We start from the raw sequence: 21,971 nt of genomic DNA, 5'->3' as shown, positions 1-21,971 counted from the left end.
TAATTAGTTATAGGATAGTATTTGCAAGCCTCATGGTAACCTCAAATAAAAAAAACATAATGGATGCACAAAAAATAAAAAACAAGAAATGTAATCATAACCACCAGAGAAAATCATTTTCAGTAAAAGGAAGACAGGAGGGAAGGAAAGAAGAATGAGAAGACTACAAAACAAAATACCAGAGAAACAAATAACAAAATGGCAGGAGTAAATCCTTACTTATCAATAATAACATTAAATGTAAATGGACTAAACTCTCCAGTCAAAAGACATACAATTGTTGGATGGATGAAAAAAACAAGAACAAATGATCAGAAGCATGCTTCACTTATAAAGATGCAAATAGACTAAAAATAAAGGAATGAAAAAAAGATATTACATGCCAATGGAAACCAAAAAAGAGCAGGAGTAGCTATACTTAGACAAAATAGATTTTGAAACAAAAACTACAGGAAGAGACAAGGAAGGTCACTATATAATAAAGAAGTCACCAAAAAGATATAACAATTGGAAATATATATGTACATATATACCCAACACTGGAGCACCCAGATATATAAAGCAAATATTATTAGAGCTACAGAAAGAGAAATACCCCAATAAAATAATATCTGGAGATATCAACACCCTACTTTCAGCATTGGACAGATCTTCCAGACAGAAAATCAACAAAGAAATATCAGACTTAATCTGCACTATAGACTAAATGGACCTAATAGATACTTACAGAACATTTCATCCAATGGCTGCAAAGTACACGTTCTTTTCCTTAGCACATGGATCATTCTCAAAGATAGATCATATGTTAGGTCACAAAACAAGTCTTAAAACATTAAAAAAAAAAAAAAAAAATCCCCTGAAATAACAGCAGCCATCTTCACTGACCACAATAGAATAAAACTAGAAATCACAAAATGAATTTTGGACACTATATAAATACATGGAAATTAAACAATATGCTCCTAAATGACCAGTGGGTCAATGAAGAAATTAAGAAGAAAATGAAAAAAGTTCTAAACAAAAGACCCCTATCTCTCGCCATATATAAAATAAAATAAAAATGGATTAAAGACTCAGGCCACAAACTATTAAATACTAATAGAAAACATTAGGGAAACTCTCCAGGACATTGGAGTGGGCAAAGATTTCTTGAGTAATACCCCACAAGCACAGGCAACCAAAGCCAAAAATGAACAAACCAGATCACATCAAGTTAAAAAGCTTCTGCACGGCAAAGAAAACAATCAACAAAGTCAAGAGACAACCAACAGAATGGGGGAAAATATTTGCAAACTACCCATTTGATAAAGGATTAATGACCGTACATAAGGAGCTCAAACAACTCTATAGGAAGAAATCTAATAATCTGACTGAAAAATGAGTAAAAGATCTAAATAGGTATTTCTCTTACTTTTTATGCCAAGAAGAATGAGCTTCTCAAAAGAAGATATATACATGGCAAATAGGTATATGAAAAGGTGCCCAACATCGATAGTCAGAGAAATGCAAATTAAAACTACAAGGTGATATCATCTTACCAAGTTAAAATTGCTTTTGTCTAGAAGACAGGCAACAACAAATGCAGGTGAGGATGCGGAGGAAAGGAAACCCTCATACACTGTCGGTGGGAATGTCAATTAGCACAACCACTATGGTGAACAGTTTGGAGGCTCCTCAAAAAAATAAAGATAGAGCGACCATACAATCCAGCAATTCCACGCCTAGGTGGAAAGAAAGAAGAGAAATCAGTATAATTAAGAGATTTCTGCACTCCCATGCTTATTGCTGTACCATTCACAATAGCCAAGATTTGGAAGCAACCTAAGTGTCCATCAACAAGAGACAAATGAAGAAAATGTGATACATATACATAATAGAGTTAGTCATAAAAAGAGAATGAGATCTTGGCATTTCCAACAACATGAATGAAACTGGAGATCATTATGTTAAATGAACTAAGCCAGACACAGAAAGGCAAACGTCATATGTTCTAATTTATCAGAGCTAAAAATTAAAACAATTAACTTATGGAGATAGACAGCAGATGGTTACCAGAGGCTGGGAAGGGTAGTGTGGATTAGGGAAGGTTAATGGGTACAAAAAAATAGTAAGAATGAATAAAACCTAGTATTTGATAGCACACAGGGTGATTATAGTCAAACATAATTTAATTATATATTTTTAAATAACTAAAAAAGTACAATTGAATTGTTTGTAAACACAAAGGATAAATGCTTAAGGTGACAGACACCCCATTTAGCTTCATATGATTATTGTGTGCCTGTATCAAAATATGTCATGTAACCCATAAATATATACACCTACTATATCCACAAAAATTTTAAATTAAAAAAATTTATGTGAATGTGCCTCTCTGCCTCAAAATATCTTAATATTTTTGGACCACAGTTGGCCATGGGTAACTGAAACCACAGAAAGGGAAAACCCTGGATAAGGAGGACTTCTGTATTTAACTTTTGCTTCAAAACAACCTCGCCCAAGACATCACCCTCAGGTTCACTAGGACGAAAAAGTCATTAAATCACCATGGGTCTTGAGGGTAATTTCTTTTCCCTCAAACTAACTGTGGGATTACAGAGCCAGATCTAGGGCCAGCTCAGGGGGGCACATGATAATGGAGTACTAAGCCAGGTGCACATGCAGTGCGGGGCTGGCAATGGTGCTGTGGGTTATTGCACCACAATGAGATGAAGCACATCAACACAGGTAAAGCAGTCAGGAAAGAAAGGCGGCCGCTGAAGCTACTCTGTGCCCAGAAGCAGAGGTCAGCTCCTTGCTTAAAGGCATTTTCTGTCTTAAGAGTCCATATCTGTATCCCCAGCATTTGGTATAGAGACTGACAGTTAGCAAGTGTTCAGTAGCCATTTGTTCACTGCAAGAGTATAGGATCAGCTTGATATGGTAAGTAATGCAATACAAGGCACACCCATGATAACGATCCCCCTTTTATCAGCATAGAGGTGAGGGCTTAGGAAGGTGGGTCACACAGCCAGCCGGGGCAGGGACATGGAGAAAATCCAAGCTCCTTGGCCTCCAGTCTTCCAGTGTCTGTGGGAATCAGCTGGACAGCTTGAGCATTCCTGCCTGACATCCACCCTCCCACCACCTTCAGGAACACAGTCCTCTCCTACCTACCCTGTCCCCACAGCCTGGCTGTCATGCCTAGCAGGGTGGGCCTGGGAGTTCTGCCAGGCCTTGCCCTGCTTTCTGCAGCCCCAGCCTGTCTCTCCTCTGAACTTCTTCTTGAGCAGGTGTTGTTTCACTGGTTGTCTTCTTCTGCCCCCTGTTCTCTCCTTGAAGCCTCTCCTGTGTGTGTATTCCTCAGTACAACAAGGGTTATCTTCTTTGTCTGTTTTCTGTCCACACAAACTTGCCTAATTTGGAATGTGCAACTGAGGTCTACCAGGTTTGGCCTCCAAATACCTCTGTTCAGATACTAGTTCCCCCACTTGCTGTGTGACTGGACAAAGCTCTCTGAGTAGAGGGGTGAGTTTGGGATACTGCAGGGGGTGGAAGAGATGGGTTTGGTGGGGTGTTGACCCGGGGAGGGACGCCATATCGCTGGGAATGTAGGGCATGCACAAACTGAAATGACGAGCCCATGCTATGCAGTGACGGGGCTGAGCTGTGACAACATTTCCATGAGCAAATCTGTGTGGACAGCTGTCAGATCTCCAGGCAGAGTCTCCAGGTATCCTTCCAATCAGAAGACCCAATCAAACCATCCCACCAACCTACACAGGCTAGATGGAAACCTTCTATTCCCTAACCCACCACCACCACCAGTGGTTTGACACAAGGTCTTGCTGGGAACCATTTTTACCTATTTTCTTCTTGACTTCTTTTCCAGTAGAGAGAGAAAAGCTCAGACAGGCTGTGGAAGACTGGTAGATCAGCTGGTAAGGTGAGTTCACCCCAATGGCAGACATGTTTGTGAGAAATTCTGGAATGGGAGAGAGAGAGATTCTTCTTTCAATTGTTTATTTTATCAGCCAAAAATGTAACATGGATTTCTTGTTCTAGTGGTACAGTGGGTCAGATACTGTAAAGAGCTGCGTTATTACAAAACACCTAGATCTTGGAAGAAGGAGATTTTACAACCATCAGTAGGCTCAGAGCAATCAGGGGTAATCTTTATAGTTTTCCTCTGCAGTGCCCTTCTTCTCCAACTCGGAGCAAGGAACAGCAAGCAACCACAAAAGGTGATATTACTCCAAGGGCAAAGGCGGATGGATATCAGTGCTGCACCAGGTCGAGAGGATAAACCTTGGGCCAGCAAGAAGGAAGTTAAGAATAATCTATTCTCCCTTATCTAAGCTACAGAAATCAGATGCTTCTTCAATAATATATCAGTCTCTTGCAGAATCACACCATCTTGTATAGTATCATTAGATATCTGGCCACTTAAGAATTAAAATGTAGCACCCTTATGGCTAGTGGAAAATATTGTTCATTCTTACACAAACCTCACCAAATCATTTGTTTATTCTTTCCCCAAATATAGTCATTTCACTGGTTATGGAATCTGTACTTACTCAAAATGACAATTATTTAAGCATATAGCCATGTTGGAAAATAGTTATACTCAAGTAAAAGGAACTGAGAAACAGAGAAATTGCAATACCCTAAAATATATATATACATATATGAGCACAGGAACCACAAAGGAAACTGCAAAGGTGAAAAATAGCTCTTATGTAAAGATGGCTTTCTCTTTTTTGCATTTTTTTTTTTTTTGAGACAGAGTCTTACTCAGTCACCAGGCTGGAGTGCAGTAGCGTGAATCTCCGCTCACTGTAATCTCCACCTCCTTGGGGTCAAGTGACTCTCCTGCCTCAGCCTCCCAAGTAGCTGGGACTACAGATGCACACCACCACACCCAGCTAATTTTTGTATTTTTAGTACAGACGAGGTTTCACCATGTTGGCCAGGATGGTCTTGATCTCTTGACCTCATGATATGCTCACCTCAGCCTCCCAAAATGCTGGGATTACAGGCGTGAGCCACTGTGCCTGGCCCCTCTTCCCCTCTTCTTTGCATTATTAATAACATTGTCATCAACTAAAAATAAAGGAGCAGTCTGTCTGGTTCTCTTCAGTGACAAGCCAGGGCTAGTAGGTACCAGGACATGAGGGAAGACTAATAGCACAGGGGATATTCTGGATACAGCTTTTTTTTTTTTTTTGAGACGGTCTCACTCTGCCATCCAGGCTGGAGTGCAGTGGCACATTCTTGGCTCTCTGCAATCTCTGCTTCCCATCTTCAAGCAATTCTCTTGCCTCAGCCTCCTGAATAGCTGGGACTACAGGCATGTGCCACCACGGCTGGCCAACTGGTTTTTGTTTTGTTTTGTTTTTGTTTTTTCTGACAGGGTTTTACCATGTTGGCCAGGCTGGTCTTGAGCTCCTGGCCTCAAGTAATCCTGTCTTGGCCTCCCAAAATGCTGGGATTACAGTCATGAACCACCACACCCAGCCTGGTCACAACTTTAAAAGAGGGATACTCTAAACCTGTTATAGCTTTGGTCTACCTCACATAAGAGGATGGTCCAGAGAAACACAATTCATGCAAAACAAATCATCAGAGTTTGACCCTTCTTTTTTATGCCCTAGGAGAGCTATCTAAGTCAAGTCCTTTTAGGATGAATGAATGTTTCTCCAAAAGAAATGGCTCACTCTTTCATTTTTGTTTTGCTACTTACATTTTTGTCTTTAAACTCTAGGCTTAAAGAGGGAAGCATCTGCACTGGCAAGTGCCAAGACAGGGAGGCTTGCTAGGGAGTGTGATGAAGAGGGGCGCTCTCAGCAAAGGACAGCACAGGACAAAGTGTGATGCAGATGGGTGCTCTCACAGCAGGACAAGATGCAAAGATCACCCAAAAAGCTCCCTGCCCCCAGCTCAGCTTAGCTCTCTTCCTATTCTCCTCCATTAGATGAATCACAGCCCACAGGAGATGCCAGAAGCCACTCTGACTCCCTCATCCTTAAAGAATGCTGAAATGCTTTACGAGGAGTGTTAGTGGTGAGGACTGGTTTCCTTTTAAAGGCGAGGACACTATTCAGGTAGGAGTGGCTCAGGCAGGTGTGAGGCCCCAGGGTTGGGCTGGAGCTACCCTGATAACCGTCATGGGACTCTCATACATGTGCAACAGACTACTTAGCAGGTGTGCCCCAAAATGAGGGAGATCTCTAAGCCCCAAAATAGCATGCAAGGTACTGAGCTCTTTGTCTGGCGATCACCACCTGCACAAATAATTACAGCATAATTAGAGGTCTCAAAGCCTAGCTGATCCCAAACAAAACAGGCACAGCGGAAATCCCCCTAAAACAGAGATCTTCATTTCATGATAAACACTGGGGAAAGGGGTGTTTTATCACAACTCTGTCTTAGAAAAGAAATCCAAAATTATCAAAATAACCTTTTATCTTGTATTTTTAAAAATTAGTTGATACTTTAAGAACACATTAAGTCTTATAAAGAAAATGAAAATGACTGCTGGGTTTTTCGAGGCAGTGTGGTTTCTTCCTGAATGATTGTATCATGGCAATAAAACATAAGTCCCTTCATGTTTGCCTTTCGCAAAATTATTCAAGAGCTTTACTGCTTTTTATTTTTAACTCTTTGATACCCCAAACATCCTTTCTCCATGGAGTCATGATGCCATCTTCGGTTTTCCCTTCTGCGACAGGTGGCTAGTACCGCTCCACCCCATCAGGCATCAGGGGCGGTGGAGGGGCATTCTGCGGCTCTCCAGCATCACTTTCATTGACTGCATGAAATGTTACATTTTTTTCCCCAAGATCTGCAATTTTTCTATGCAATTTATTTGTACTGTGTGTGTATACCATCAGATGTTTAATATCTGACCATCAGGGGAGCCTGACAAAGATACTGACTCAGTGGTTAGTGAGAGAGGTTGAATGGGGACTGACTCTACAGGTGAGAGCAAATGGTTGGGAGATATAATTTTTTCATGCTTCCCTATAAAATCTCTCACCAGTGAGAAGTTTTAGGCATTCAGAATGAACACCTGTGTATTCACCAAGCTTAAGATATAAAACATTAAGAGAGCAAAAAAATAAGCAACTTGATTTAAAAATGGATTAAGGACCCAAATAGACATTTCTCAAAAGAAGAGACACAAATGGCCAATAAGTATATGACAAAAATGCTCAATGTCAGTAATCATCAGAAAAATGCAAATCAAGACCACAGTGAGGTGCCACGTAACACCTGTTAGAATGGCTATTACCTAAGTGGCAAAAGCTAAGTGCTGGCAAGAGTGTGGAGAAAAGGAAACCCCTGCGTGCTGCTGGTGGGAATGTAGATTGGTGCTGCCATTATGAAAAACAGTATGGAGTTCCTCAGAAATTAAAAAATGGAACTACTTTATGATAAAGCAATTCAACTTCTAGGTATTTATCCAAATAAAAGAAATCAGTATTTCAAAGAGATATCCTCAGTCCTATGCTCACTGCAGTATTATTCACAATAGCCAAGATATAGAAACAAACTAAGTGTTCATCAAAGGATAAATGGATAAAGAAAATGTCACACATGGCCAGGCGCAGTGGCTCAAGCCTGTAATCCCAGCACTTTGGGAGGCCAAGACGGGTGGATCACGAGGTCAAGAGATAGAGACCATCCTGGTCAACATGGTGAAACCCCGTCTCTACTAAAAATACAAAAAAAATTAGCTGGGCATGGTGGCACGTGCCTGTAATCCCAGCTACTCAGGAGGCTGAGGCAGGAGAATTGCCTGAACCCAGGAGGTGGAGGTTGTGGTGAGCCGAGATCATACCATTGCACTCCAGCCTGGGTAACAAGAGTGAAACTCCGTCTCAAAAAAAAAAAAAAAAAAAAAGAAAGAAATAAAGAAAATGTCACACACACACACATACACACACACAGACAGAGAGAGAGAGAGAGAGAGAGAGAAATATGATTCAGCTATGAAAAGAAATCCTGCCATTTGCTATAACATGAGTGAACCTAGAGTACATTACATGCTGAATAAAAAAGCCAGAAAAAAAAAAAAGACAAATCCTGTATGATCTCACCTATATGAGGAATCTAAAAAGGTCAAACTCATAGAAGCAGAGAGTGAACGGTGGTTGGCGGGGACTAGAAGGTGGCAGCAGGGGAGTGGGAAGATTTTAGTCAAAGAGTACAAACTTTCAGTTACAAGAGGAATGTGTTCTGAAGAACTAATATATAGCATGGTGACTACAGTTAATATCACTGTATTGTACATTCGAAATTTGCTTAGGGAGTAAATCTTATGTTCTCACTACACACACAGAGTAAATCTTGTGTTCTCACCACACACACACACACACACACACACACACACACACACACACAGAGACAGAGAGAGAGAGAGGCACGGAGAGGTGTTACTGGCTGACAAAATGTCAACAAAAGAACATTACAGACACAATTGAACTGCTTGCTGTCTTCCAGATCCTGTTCCCCTTCTCGCCACCCAGAGATCACTTCCTCGAATCTCCCCCTTCATGCTTTTATACTTGCACTTTGTGTAATGTACCTATAAATGGTATATTATTACTTTACATGCTTTTAAACTTTGAAAAATAATATCCTCCCATAGCTTCCTTTTTTTTTTTTTTGCTTAATACTACTATTGGAGATTTCTCTCTCTGAATATGTATGCTTTAGTGCCTCACTGATTTTCATGATTGATTATGTCCCATTCTCTAAATGGGCCACAATTTATATCTTTTTCTCTTATTGATAAAAATTCTGATAAATTTTTTGCCATTCCAAGGAATTCTGCAATAAACATTCTTTTTTTATTTTTAATTTAAAGATAGAGGCTCACTATGTTGCCCAAGCTGGTCTTGAACACCTGGACTCAAAGGATCCTACTGCCTTGGCCTCCCAAAATGCTGGGATTACAGGCATGAGCCACTATGTCTGCCTGCAATAAACATTCTTGTATGACTTCTTGAATATGTGTGTGAGCTTCCCTCGGGCTATGTAACTTGAGTCCAGCCTGTTGACTGGCACTGACCCACATAGGCCATGACCAGGTGAGCACAAAAACTGAAGGTGGGCACTGAGAGGCCTGTGCAGCAACTTGACACTGTTGTGACATTTATCGTGTGTTTAAAAGGGTTGGTCCACAACAGATTGGAAATTTTAAACATGAGTCCTTCACTGCATGTAGCTTGAGAGCACAGCTCTAGGGAACGACCTCTATGAGGAACTGCTGGATTGTAAAGTGCAGACCTCGTCCAGCCAGTAGATACCCACAAACCACTCTCCACAGGAATTGCACCAATTCACCCACTCACTTGCAGCATTTGAAAATCCCTGTTGTTCCACATCCATCTCAACTGTTGGAAATGTCAAACCTTCAAATTGGGTGTTTTGCCTTTCCATTGCATTCTTATTGATACTGTTTCCACTTCTCACCTAAGGGTTGAAGCTCAGGTACTCACCTTTCCCCAGCTGTCCACCGCTGTAGCCACTTCTCCCGGCTGTGCCCATCAGGCAGTTGAAGGCCATCTCCTTGGTGTTGAGGTGGAGGAGCTGGCTGGCCTCCACAAAGCGCCTAGTGACATCCAAGGGGTTGGCACCCACTAAAGCAATGATTGAAAGCAACACATGTCCCTCTTAGCACAGGGTTAATGCTTCCTGAAAAGGACGTCTGTAAATGGCCCAGGAAAGAAGGATGGAGTAGACTGCTATTGCTAGGGTATGCAGGGGTGTGGGGGGGCTACTGTGAAAGGCTCTCAAGCTCTCGGGACCCTTCAGGTGTTGCTTTGCTTTCCTCCTTTTGCCTGTTTCTCTTCCTACCCATAGGCCTGGGTACTGATGCTATTGCTTTCTGAAATGACACAGCACACAGAAGGCTCAACTACTGGTGCTGCTCTAGGTCCTGGCCTTGATCCTGGGATGACGCCCTTGCCTTGAAGGGACTGGTTCTTATTTATTTATTTATTTATTTAGAGACAGAGTTTCCCTTTATTGCCCAGGTTGGAGTACAGTGGCACAATCTTGGCTCATTGCAACCTTGACCTCCCGGGTTCAAGTGATTATCCTGCCTCAGGCTCCAGAGTAGCTGGGATTACAGGCATGCACCACCATGCCTGGCTGATTTTTGTATTTTTAATAGAGTCAGGGTTTCACCATATTGGCCAGGCTGATCTTGAGCTCCTGGCCTCATGATCATCCTGCCTTGGGCTCCCAAAGTGCTGGGATTGCAGCTGTGAGCCACCGTGCTCAGCCTGGGAATCCAGTTCTTATAACTCCTCCTCATTCTGACTCTACTGTGCTTTGTCTGCCTTCTTCCCAATTAGCCCTCCTCATTTGAAAACTTCACATGCCACCTGGACCTGGGTGCTATCTCCCCACCTCAGCATCATTCTCACAAACACTACCCCTCAGTGTCTCTGACCTTGCACCGTTCCTACTGCTAACCTTCCAATCTGGGCTCTGCAAAGCTGGGGCAATAGCAGGAAAAATGGGAGAACAGGGAGGACAGGATGGTTCCAGGAGCCATAGAGGGAAGGCATCCAATTCTCACAGCAGACCCACAGTTGCCACATGTTCCCAGCACGTGGCTCTGAGATGACTGACTGTGGTGGGTGTGGTGGGCACACACACAAACATCTGGGCCTTACCCGACATAGACTCCACCATGGCCTTCATCTTCAGGCTGAGAAGTTCCGTCAGCAGGTGGATGGACTGCTGCTGAAATCTGTTCAGGATCTCCTGGTGGGTGGGCACCTGATGGGCCGTGGTGGCAGAGCGGGTGGAGCGCTTGGCTGCCCTAGTGGTTGCCGGCAGCACTGGACGTGGTGCTGCTGCTGGTGGTGGAGGTAATGGCTTCTTCATTGTGGGGACCTGTACTAAGGTGGGTTCCATGAGCACCACCGTGGGGGCTCCAAAGCTGACCTCCAAGCCCAAGATGTCAGACGGGGTAGGAACTGAAGGATCGCTGATGAGCTCTTCCCAAGTAAACTCAAAGATGTTTCTGATGCCCTTCGGTATAGAAATGCCTGCATTCTGGCAGATTGTGAGGAGTCTGGAGATGCGGGCCAGCAGCTTGGGGGCCATGGCTGTGTATTGTTGGTATAGTTCTCGGTTACTCTTGACGTAACTCATGAGGGAGACCTTCAGCTATAAAGAGAGCCCTCTGAGAGGTGACCAAGAGCAAAAGTTCTTCCCTATGGTGAAGGCTTGGAGATGAACAGAATGGACGTGCTGAAATAGCCCTTACAGGTCATTGAGCCAGTGGTTCCTATCCGGAAAGGACAAGAAAAGAGTTAGCCACTTTCTCCACAGTAGGGCAAGGGGATGTCCCTCCTCCCTTACCTACCCAGAGACACTATCAGAGAAACCAGTGTTAGTGAGTCACTTTGGGAAGGGTCTGGTGGTAAGTATGGTTCCAGGAAAGCTTCAAGGACAGTCACACAAACTGGGTATAGGACCCTGGGGGTCTGTAGTAATGCAAGGGATGGGGAAGAGAGAAAGGTCCCATTGCACCTTTTGTAGTTAGAGATCTGAGAGTGGAAGATCTACTTGTGGTCAATTGATAAGAACCTGCAAGAACAAAAAGATGTTTCACTGGTTCTCTCTGGAGGCAAGGAATGCAGAAGCTCCTGGTTGCAATGCCAGGATGGGCATGGAATTATCCAACACGTACATCTGAGGGCAGACAGGAAAGAATGAGGCAATGCATTTTCAAAGCTCAATAATTAATATAACTTGCCAGATTTCATCAAATCCAAGACATTATTGATCAAAAGATGCACCATCTTATAAGAGAAAAATGAACGTAAGCTGCCATTGACTGTAAGACATACCACAATTTCAGAGATGTTAGTGTGGAAAATACATGCCTGAAAATCAACGGACTACAATAAATATTTTTCCACTTTAATACTACAGTAATTTTCACCCTGACATATTTCTACATTGTGTTTTATTCTTACCTTCTTAACTTATACCAAAAATAGACCACTGGTTGAAGAGATGAAGCATAAAGAACAATTTAACAAGCACAAAAATGGCTAGAAAAACCTGTAAATGCACTGTCAGGGTTTGTAACCAGATCCCAAAAGTTTCATTTTTCTGATCAAAATGAACTGATAGCAGTCTTTAATAATATATCAAATTAAAACTAGTCACATCTTATGCTACACAAAAACAATTTGTTTCTTGTAATTCCCGAGGGACTTTGTGACTGCGTGAGCCTTCGTGAAAGACTCAAAAATCCAGAGCACATAGCAAAGGTCAACCTGAGGGAGACTTAGAGCCGGGCGGGTGGGCCTGTCCTCTCTGCTGATGGCCATCATCAGCATCTTGATGCAGCAGGCTGTTCCTGTTGTCCAACTCCAACAGCTCTAACCAGCCCACTCACCAAGAAGAGCTGCTGGCTCAAGGCTTCTGACCACACTTGTCAATGACTGCAGCCATCCAACTATCTCTTCAACCACCTTTTATCCTGACAACCACTCCAACCAACACACCTATGTCTTCTTTTCCACTAGACAATGCTCCCTTTCCCTTTTCAAACTGTCCCCACTGGAGCCACCCCAAGTTTGCCATTCCAGGACAGCCTGCTTGGTGCCCACATTCAGTGTTTATGGGGCAGGCTCATGGCCATGAGCACGTGTGCCCACCCAGTGGTGAGAAGGCTATCATCTTTCTTGTTCTGCTGAGGAATCAGAGCTCTTGGTTGGGAGTCACCCATATGCAGACTTCTGGCACTGAGGCCTTTCCAAACACTACGCTACTTTCCAAACACCATGACCTCTGACCTGCCTCTGCCCATCTATCAGTAACAAAATCTTTAAGGAACATGAGCCTCGTAGAGCAAACCCTTCTACCATCCTGCTGGTCTGCAGATAAAGTGGCTTCCTACAACTATTCGTTGACCCCCTAGCATCTCTCTTCCTCAGCTTTGCAGACTGGGAAAAAGAGCTTTGTTTTTGAAATGATAAGTCCATAGGACAAAGAAACCACTCAGATCCCAGTCATCTGGGCGATCAGCCAGAGGGATCTGACCCTGACTGTGAAGGGCAGATTTTTTTCTTTTAAAGTCAGGACTCAAATGAGAAGGAGATAACTAATACAAGTCTTGAATATTAACTGGTTTGGGAAACTTGTCTCCCCTGCCCCCAGTTCACTTTTTGAGTTTAATTTTGAAGATATGCTTTAGAGATAAAAGCTGAATTCCTGAACAGCTTTATTGAGATATAATTCACATACAATCCACACTTTTTAATGTGTGTACAATGGTTTTTAGTATATTCAGAGTTATGCAACCATTAGTATCTAATTTTAGAACATTTTATTGCCCCCACACAAAACCCACCATCAGTCACTCCTTGTTTCCCCTCACCCTCAGGCAACCATTCATCTAGTTTCTGTCTCTATGGATTTGCCTGTTCTGGACATTACATAAAAACAGGATCATCAACTATGTGTTTCTTGTGACTGGCTTCTTTCACTTGCTGTAATGTTTTTGAAATTCATCCATGTTATAGCATGTATCAGTACTTCATTCCTTTTTATGGCAGAATCATATTCCACTGTATGGATATACCACAACTTCTTGATCCATTTGTTTGTTAATGGAGGACTTTTTGGTTATTTTTATTTTTTGGCTATTATGAATAGTGCTGCTGTGAATATGCATATATAAGCTTTTGTGTGGGGGGTATGTTTTTATTCTCTTGTGTGTGTATACCTGAAGTGAGATTGCTAGGTTATATGGTAACTCAGTGTTTAACTTTGTGAGGGCCTTCCAGAGTGCTGTATCATTTCACAGTCCCACCAGTGGTGTTATGAGAGTTACAATTTCTCTCTTTGCCAGCACTTGTTATTATGTCTTTCTGACTCTAGTGCTATCCTAGTAGATGGGAAATTATGTCTTATTGTTCTGATTTGTATTTCCCTAATGATTAATGATATTGAGCATCTTTTCATACCCTTATTGGCCATTTTATATCTTTTTTTGAGAAATGTGTATTTAGATCTAAAATCTGTTTTAAAAAGCAATGTCATTTTAAATTAAATGTGGAGATAACCTATGTTTATTACCGTATATTTACATCTCTCTTCAGAACTCAGCCATGTGACTTCAGAGGTGACCATGTGACTACATCCTGGCCTGAGATGAAGATGAAGCTCCTGGGTAAAGGACCCTGAGAAATCTGTTTGAAGGAGGCTGCCTTCAGGGAAAGTACATTTTTTCTTTACCCACTGACCTCTCTAGTCCTTCTTGCCTGGAATGGATAAGATGGCTGCAGCTCCAGCAACCATTTTGAGCCATGAAGTTACCCTGAAGAGGGAAGCCTCGCATTAAAGGTGGTCACGCTGTGTGGCAGAGCCCGGGCTCCTGATGACATTGTGGCACCCACACCAACACTTAACCATCCACTTCCAAGCTTATTTCACATGCGAATGAGCCGCTAATGCCTTTAAGTCACTTTATACAGCTCTCTATTCTGGCCATTTAAAGTGATTCCTGACTGACCCCCAGCCATGTTAGCTCATCACTCTTTCCTTTCCATTTATCCAATTTCTATTTTGTCATTCATTTTTCCATCACTGAGACACAGGTTCTGACCTCAAGTAGCTTAACAGCTAACAGGCAGAGCAAACTTACAAAATCGACTTATGTGATAAGGGTCACACTATAGAAAAATGTGGAAAGGCCATGAAAAAAAAAAAAAAAAAGGAAAGAACTGGCACTAGATGGTGTTCTAAAAGATGAGTAAGAAGCTGCCAGGTAGATAGGAAGAAAACAGGCATTCTAGGCAAAAGGAACAGCACCTACAAAGAGATGGTGGCACTGGAAGCACGGTGGGCTGCAAGGACTACACGCACCTTGGTATGGCTGCGGTGTGGGGGGTCCATGGGAGAGGAGCAGATGAAACTGAGAAAGTGGCCTAGATTCAGATCTTGCAGGGCCTTGTATGTCAGTCCAAAGAATGTGCATCTGCTATATAATCAAACTCTCCATGCAAATACTGAAATGTATTGTTTTTAATGGCTGTGTCCCATATGGTCTCATCTCTGCAATTGGAGGGCAGGGGCCGTGCCTTCTCTTTAATAATCTCTAAAATGCTAAGCCTAGCGCTGCTACATGCCAGAAATGAAAAAAATATCTGTGGCATTAAAGTCAGCCACATAGCCTAAGGGACCCACACAGATGGCTATAAACAAAGCTTCAAGATGCAATTCCCACAAAGAAATAAAATATGTAAGAAATTTATAAAGGATATGAGGGATGACCATGGATGCAGCACCTTCTTCAGTCAACAATCTGCTACATGTTTCTGTTCCTGGTTAGCTTTTGGGACAGGGATGGGAAAGGCATGGGTCCTGCTCTTGAGGGGCTCACAGTAGAGAGGGGAGATGCACACACAGAAGACTACAGTAAGTCAGAGTGCTCTCTGCAAGGTGGAATGAAAATCCAGAGAAGAAAGTGTCACGGGGAGGCCAAGAGTTACATTCTCACATCACATGAATGTGTGTTCAGGCGATGTGACCTTGTGCCCAGCCCTTGATCTGTGTGATGTTCCCAAGGCCATGTGTGACCCTGGTCCACCCCTTCCAGGACTGTGAGAATTAGTGAGGTGGTGCATGTGAAGGGTTGGCACACACGCAGCAGAGTTGAGTGCTCAGTAAATGTTAACTAGAAAAATGGTCATTATTTGAAGTGGTCAAAGGTTGTATTCCAGGAGATGGGCACAGCTCTTGTACAGGCTGAAGGCTCCAAACAGCCCTGAGAAGTTTGGGGAACAGCAAGGAACTGGATGCTACTATAGGGTAGTGTAGAGGCAGAGTGGGCAGGGCCAGATGAGAGGAGCTTGATCTTGATCTTGTAGCTGATGGGAAACTACTGAAGTTGGCAAACAAAGGAGGTATCTGCATCACAGGGTGCTCCTTCTGCTGCTGGCAGCACAGAGGGAAGTGTGGTGGGGAGAGTGCGAGATAGACAGCTGCTGCCAGGGTTAGCCAAGGAGATGAGCTGCACCCACAGCACCCTTATTTCTGCTGATGAACAAAAAGGATGTCCAGGCCGGCGTGGTGGCTCACACCTGTAATCCCAGTACTTTGGGAGGCCAAGGTGGGCAGATCACCTGAGGTCAGGAGTTTGAGACCAGCCTGGCCAGCGTGGTGAAACCCCATCTCTACTAAAAATACAAAAATTAGCTGGGTGTGGTGTCAGGCACCTGTAATCCCAGCTACTTGGGAGACTGAAGCAGGAGAATAACTTAAACCTGGGAGGCGGAGGTTGCCGTGAGTGCAGATGGTGCCATTGCACTCCAGCCTGGGCAACAAGAGTGGAACTCTGTCACAAAAAAAAAAAAAAAAAAAAAAAAAAAAAAAAAAAAAAAAGGATGCCCAGTCCTAGGAGCACCTGGAAGGGTGTAAAAAGGCACAGACCCAGCAAACTACCAGGGGTACATAGTGGTGCGAAAATAGGACAGTGAGAAAAAGAGAAAAAGTTCTGAATGAGCTTCTGGAAAATCCAGCGCACCTGACTAGAAGACAGCTAAGGGGAAATGAGCATAGATTTAAAAGCAGAGAGAGGGTATACTGCCACCCCTTTACTGGCACTGATCCAGAACACATTTTTCAGTAGAAGTACAGACAGCTGTATACTTAAGAAGAAAATCAAACTAAGCCTCCTCATGTTATCTGGTCCTGGTGTTCCTTGCTATTTTCTCTAGTTTCTGGCTCTCTGGTTTTAATCAGAAATACTTCTGATGAGGGCAGCAAGACCAGATGTCAGCGCGTGACTACAATTTGTGAGTAGGCATGGCTTTAGGCTAGGACAAGTCTGAGAATCAGCCCTCACTATGCATAAAAGAAATGGAGGTGGGCCTAGGAAAAGTAATAGATGCTATTCTCTATACTGTTAAGTATATAAAACAGCATTCTGGACGGATGCTTGAATTCTCTTGGCAGATAGAAGGAAAGAAGGGCTCTGCTAGTGAGAAGTGGATCTTAAGGTGAGCAGGATAGGGGCCGGCTCATAAGATTGAGCTTAACTTGATGCCAAGCCAAGGTTTAATGTGATACTGAAATCTCACTGTGGCCATCCTGGAGTGGATTCACAAGGAGATTTACTGTGGTAGCAAAGAGCCCTTATTGAGATGGGTCTCCTGACAAGACACATCAAGAAACATAAAACTGACCATCTCTTTGACCCAGCGATCCCACTTATGAAAGTGGCACCTCAGGGAGTTTCAAAATGGGGAAAGGCGTGTCAGGGAAGGTATCTGTATAAAGATCAGTGTTTGTTAAACCATACTAAAAGATGCTTATAGCCACTCCATTCCCAATACTGAAATAATGCAGATAGCCAACCATCAGAAAGTGTTTAACAATGATGTACATTAATCTGATAACTATTGACAATTAAAAATAACTAGGAAGCTCAGTTTTAGAATGTTAAAGAAGAACCAAATGGTGCGTATACACTGATTACACAGTCCATGAAAACTTACGCAGATCATAAGTTGGACATAGAGATACAAACAAAGCCTTTTCTTTTTAAGGAAAATGTGATTATTTTTGGAAAGACAATAAAACCTGAGTTCCCAGCAAAGACAGTTGCACAGTTATCAGGCTCACTTGCGACCTGGGAGACCTGGGCTGGGAGCAAGGCCCACTCTTGTATTTTTTGGTTCTCAAAAACCCTGAACAACTATGGCTGTGTGTGGAGAGGGTGGGGTAGGGTAGGGTGAGGAGAAGTGGACACTCTGTTCAACCTTAGGGAATAAGGACCAAAACAAAAGGGGGAGTGAAGGGTGAAGGAATGTAGTCCACCCCAGAGAAAATGCTTAAAACCAGGCCAAACTGTTACCAAGCACATGAGCTTTCAGAGTTAGGGAGAATGTGGCATTTAGAAATGAAGTGGAGGGCCGGGTGCGGTGGCTCACGCCTGTAATCCCAGCACTTTGGGAGGACGAGGCAGGCAGATGATCTGAGGTCGGGAATTCGAGACCAGCCTGGCCAATATGGTGAAACTCCATCTCTACTAAAAATACAAGAATTAGCTGGGTGTGGTGGTGTGTGCCTGTAATCCCAGCTACTTGGGAGGCTGAGGCAGAAGAAATGCTTGAACCCAGGGGCAGAAGTTGTAGTGACGGCAAGACTCTCTTGCTCTACCCCTGGGTAGCAGAGCAAGACTCCATCTCAAAATAAATAAATCAAATAAAAAATAAAGCAAAATAAAAAACAAAACAAAAATAAAAGAAATGTAGTGGAGAAAGTAGCTGTTTCAATTGAGGGTGGAAAAGATATAATATTTCAGGCCATTCCTACCACTGGACAAACACACACTTACTATGAGTGATGATACAGATATAGCCTGGGACATATTAAGAAACACCGTAACAGAATATCAATAGGCCAGGGTGACAGGTTTTGACTACACCACCTTACTTCCTTTGAATATTTTCATTTTCTAGTTTTCCTAGATAATGACCTACACCAATGACATCATCCCTGGCCTCTTGTCCCCAATACACACACTTTAAACATGAAGATAATGTCCACAGCCCACCAGGGCAAAACACCTCACCCAGCCAACTAACAGGGGCAGGCAGAATGACTTCGGTAGTTTCATCTACTCTCATCTTTTCAGTCGGTCAACAAATTCCTTTCAATTATCATCACTCACCCTAGCCATGTAGTCTTTTACAAGAACTCCTTGCCAAATAACCGACTTAGCTCAATGTACCGACTTAAAAGGACCCAGTGTGGCATGGGCTACTCTAGGTTGTGTTAACTGTAAAGACCAGTACCCACCCCCATTCCAAGTTCTAAATTCTATTACCTCGACACGACCAGGTCAGCTGAAAACCTCCCTGCAGGCTGTACTTGAGCTTTCACAAGGAATAAACGACCCCACAAGTCTGGCAAATGTACGGCTAAACGCAGCAGGAATCTCATGTATATGGATCTGAATGTTCTCCTTTGGGAATTCTGCAGCAAACAAAATGATTTATTGAGTCAATTCAAACGAACTCTATCAAAACACAGAAAGGCCTGGAGGAGAGATTACAATGAAAGTAAATAATTCAAGGCAATTTTTGATCTAAAGCATTTTGCTTAGCTCTACAAAGGCACGAATCATGTGGTCATGCTTTCCTATAGGTTTTGCCACTACTTGCTCACAAGTTAAACATGGCCGCAGAGTATTGTGAATGTTTAATGTATGCCTGGGAGTAATTTATTGGTCAATACTTTAGTTACTAATGGGAGGATTATGTATCATCGGATCATAAAGCGTGTAAAAACAGATCACTTAGAGCTGCACTGTCCAGGACAGTAGCAGTAGATGCATGGGCCCTTTGAGCATCTGAAAAGAGGTTAGCATAATTAAGAAACTGAGTTTTATTTTAAACTTAAAACTTTATATTCAATGCCGGGCACAGTGGCTCACGCCTGGAATCCCAGCACTTTGGGAGGCCAGGGCGGGTGGACCATGAGATCAAGAGATCGAGACCATCCTGGCCAACATGGTGAAACCCTGTCTCTACTAAAAATACAAAAAAAAATTAGCCAGGTGTGGTGGTATGTGCCTGTAGTCCCAGCTACCTGGGAGGCTGAGGCAGGAGAATTGCTTGAAACTGGACAATGGAAGCTGCAGTGAGCCAGGATCGTGCCACTGCACTCCAGCCTGGTGATAGAGCAAGACTCTATCTAAAAAAAAAAAAAAAAAAAAAAAAACCCAAAAAACAACTTGATATTCAATTCAGTTACTGGAAAACTTTTAACTGTGTTTAAATATCTTTGGAACAACTTGGATATGAATTTGTGTTTTTCAACTGTGTATTTTACAAAATCTAAATATAGATCAAGTATTCCTGATGAAAAGTTAGCATCCAAATTGAGATATGCTGTAACTGGATACACAGTGAGTTTTGAATTAGTGTGAAAAAGAGATCTCACTAATAATTTACAGATATTGATTACATATATTTTAGATATGCTGAATTAAATGAAATATATTATAGTTAATTTCACTTTTTAAATACGGTTGCTAGAAAATTGAAAGTGATACCCAGGGCTTATTTTCTATCTCTGTTGGAGGGTGTGTTTTAGAGTACCCAGCTGACATCTAAGAACTCTAATGCCCTCTGCTGGATAAACTGGTACAGGTCCGTGTCACACAGTAAGACTGTGATGGTGTGACAGTACTCAAAGAACTGGATCTGAAACAAAAGAGGGCTCACAAAACACTCAACTAAATTTATATTGTTAAGAGGGAATTATAGATTTAGTCTTTGAAATGCCAGAGAAAATGTGACTTACAGTTATAACAGTGACCATGAACCAACAAGCACAACTGTTTCACTGCTTCACCATCCACCTAGGTCCTGCAGGCGTGGCCACAGTCACCTGGGCTGGGCCCTTTGTGATGCTTGCTCCCACACCTACAACTCTTCCTGCTGCCTGCCTTGCCCTGTCCCTTCTCCTTTCTACTCCATAGTGGGCCTTGAGTCCTTCTGCCCTGTTACATACACACCCTTTCCATCTTTCTCATCTTCGTCTACCCTTTCTTTTGTCTATTTTTCCTCATGATTCTGGCATGCCTAATAATTCTATTTTTGTTTTTAGTATTCCAATTTTTCTTTTTGTCTTCTCCCTCTTTGTCCTACAAGCTGTTTTAGTTGGTTTTGTAGTTTTAGCTCTTACATTTAGGTCTTTGATTCATCCTGAGTTGATTTTTTGGATGTCGTGTGAGGCAGAAATCCAAATCCATTCTTTTGCATGGAATATTCAGTTGTCCCAGAACCAATTGGTGAAAAGACTGTTCTTTCCCCACTGGATGGTCCTGGCATTACTGTTAAAAATTAATTGACCACAGATGTTATGTTTTACTTCTGGACTCTTGCCTCTATTCCACTGACCTATGTGTCTATTCTTAAGCTGCTATCACACTGTGTAGATTACTATAGCTTTGTGGTTAGTCTTGAAATCAGGAAGTGTGAGTCCTCTTGGTTTTGCCTCTAGATTGTTTTGCCTATTCTGGGTTCCTTGCATTTCCATACGAATTTTAAGATAAGCTTGTCAATTTCTGCAAAAAAAGCTGGGTTAGTTGGTTTTTATGTATATTTATTTAAAAAAAAAAAAACAACAATTACCTGATTAGGCTGACAGAATGACCATTAATAGGACTGGCAACTTTACCCTAGGAGTTTCAAGATAAGTTTGTAAGAATTGAGGATGTTTGTCTCAGATTGCTTGATACTAGGGCAACAAGACTGAGCACGGGGTACTGAAAACCCGAGTCTGGAGGTTAGACATCAATTGTGTTGGAGTCTGAGATCTGCCCCTTCCATACCATATGGCCCTGCCCAAGTCACTGACCCTCTCCACACTCCAGTGTGTCATCTGTGAGGAGGACGGGGCACTCCCTGCCACATTGTAGCACTGCGGGAACAGAGACAATGCCATCACAGAGGACCATGGGGAGCCAGGCTCCTTTACTCACTCCTCTCCTTCCTACTCTTCAGGGCATAACAAGGACTTGCGCTACCATATTCTCACAGCATTCACTGGCCTGAGAACCAGCTGTGGGAGCCTTGTGGGCCTGGTGATCAACTTTCAACTGCCTGTCTGCAGCTGTAGGAACCCTCTGAGGTGTGGCAGGCAGAGGACGCGGTGAGTGCCCAGGCACCCTGCTTTCTGGAGCCCTGCCCACCCCCAACCCTCTCCTTGTTACTAATGACATGGGGACCCACCTGCTCCACTGTGCAGCTCCAACTCTGATCCAGGCTCCTGAATGTGAGGAAGCCAAGCATGGGAGTGACAGGGAGGTGGGATGCACTGAAAAGCTCTAACCATTGCTGCTGAGGCACATCAGTCTCTGACAAGGTCCAGCAGCTTCCACGTATATCCCAGTCATTTAACACACATTTATCAAATGCCTGCTGCACACAGGAGTG

The 21,971-nt window shown here is 42.9% G+C and overlaps 1 protein-coding gene across 5 annotated transcripts in view; it reads right to left on the bottom strand.

Moving 5' to 3' along the window:
• Window positions 1-20,808, bottom strand: part of C8H3orf20 (chromosome 8 C3orf20 homolog) — a 92,407-nt gene extending 71,599 nt beyond the window's left edge. The window contains exons 1-4 of one of the 5 annotated variants that reach the window (XM_074404100.1): window positions 20,719-20,808; window positions 10,671-19,002; window positions 9,486-9,626; window positions 3,845-3,964 (exon numbers count right to left, since the gene is read on the bottom strand). In XM_074404100.1, coding sequence (XP_074260201.1) covers window positions 3,845-3,964; window positions 9,486-9,626; window positions 10,671-11,154 — 745 coding nt within the window. In that variant the 5' untranslated portion in view covers window positions 11,155-19,002; window positions 20,719-20,808. Of the gene's footprint in view, window positions 1-3,844; window positions 3,965-9,485; window positions 9,627-10,670; window positions 19,884-20,718 lie in introns of those variants that run through there. The other 4 variants (XM_074404098.1, XM_074404099.1, XM_010336921.3 and 1 more) reach the window with 4 other exon arrangements.
• Between the last annotated feature and the right edge of the window lie 1,163 nt (window positions 20,809-21,971).

Source organism: Saimiri boliviensis, chromosome 8 (assembly GCF_048565385.1).
Source record: "Saimiri boliviensis isolate mSaiBol1 chromosome 8, mSaiBol1.pri, whole genome shotgun sequence".
Taxonomy (NCBI): Eukaryota; Metazoa; Chordata; class Mammalia; order Primates; family Cebidae; genus Saimiri; species Saimiri boliviensis.
Note: the sequence above shows the minus strand (reverse complement) of the source record. Positions and strands in the feature narration are given on the sequence as shown.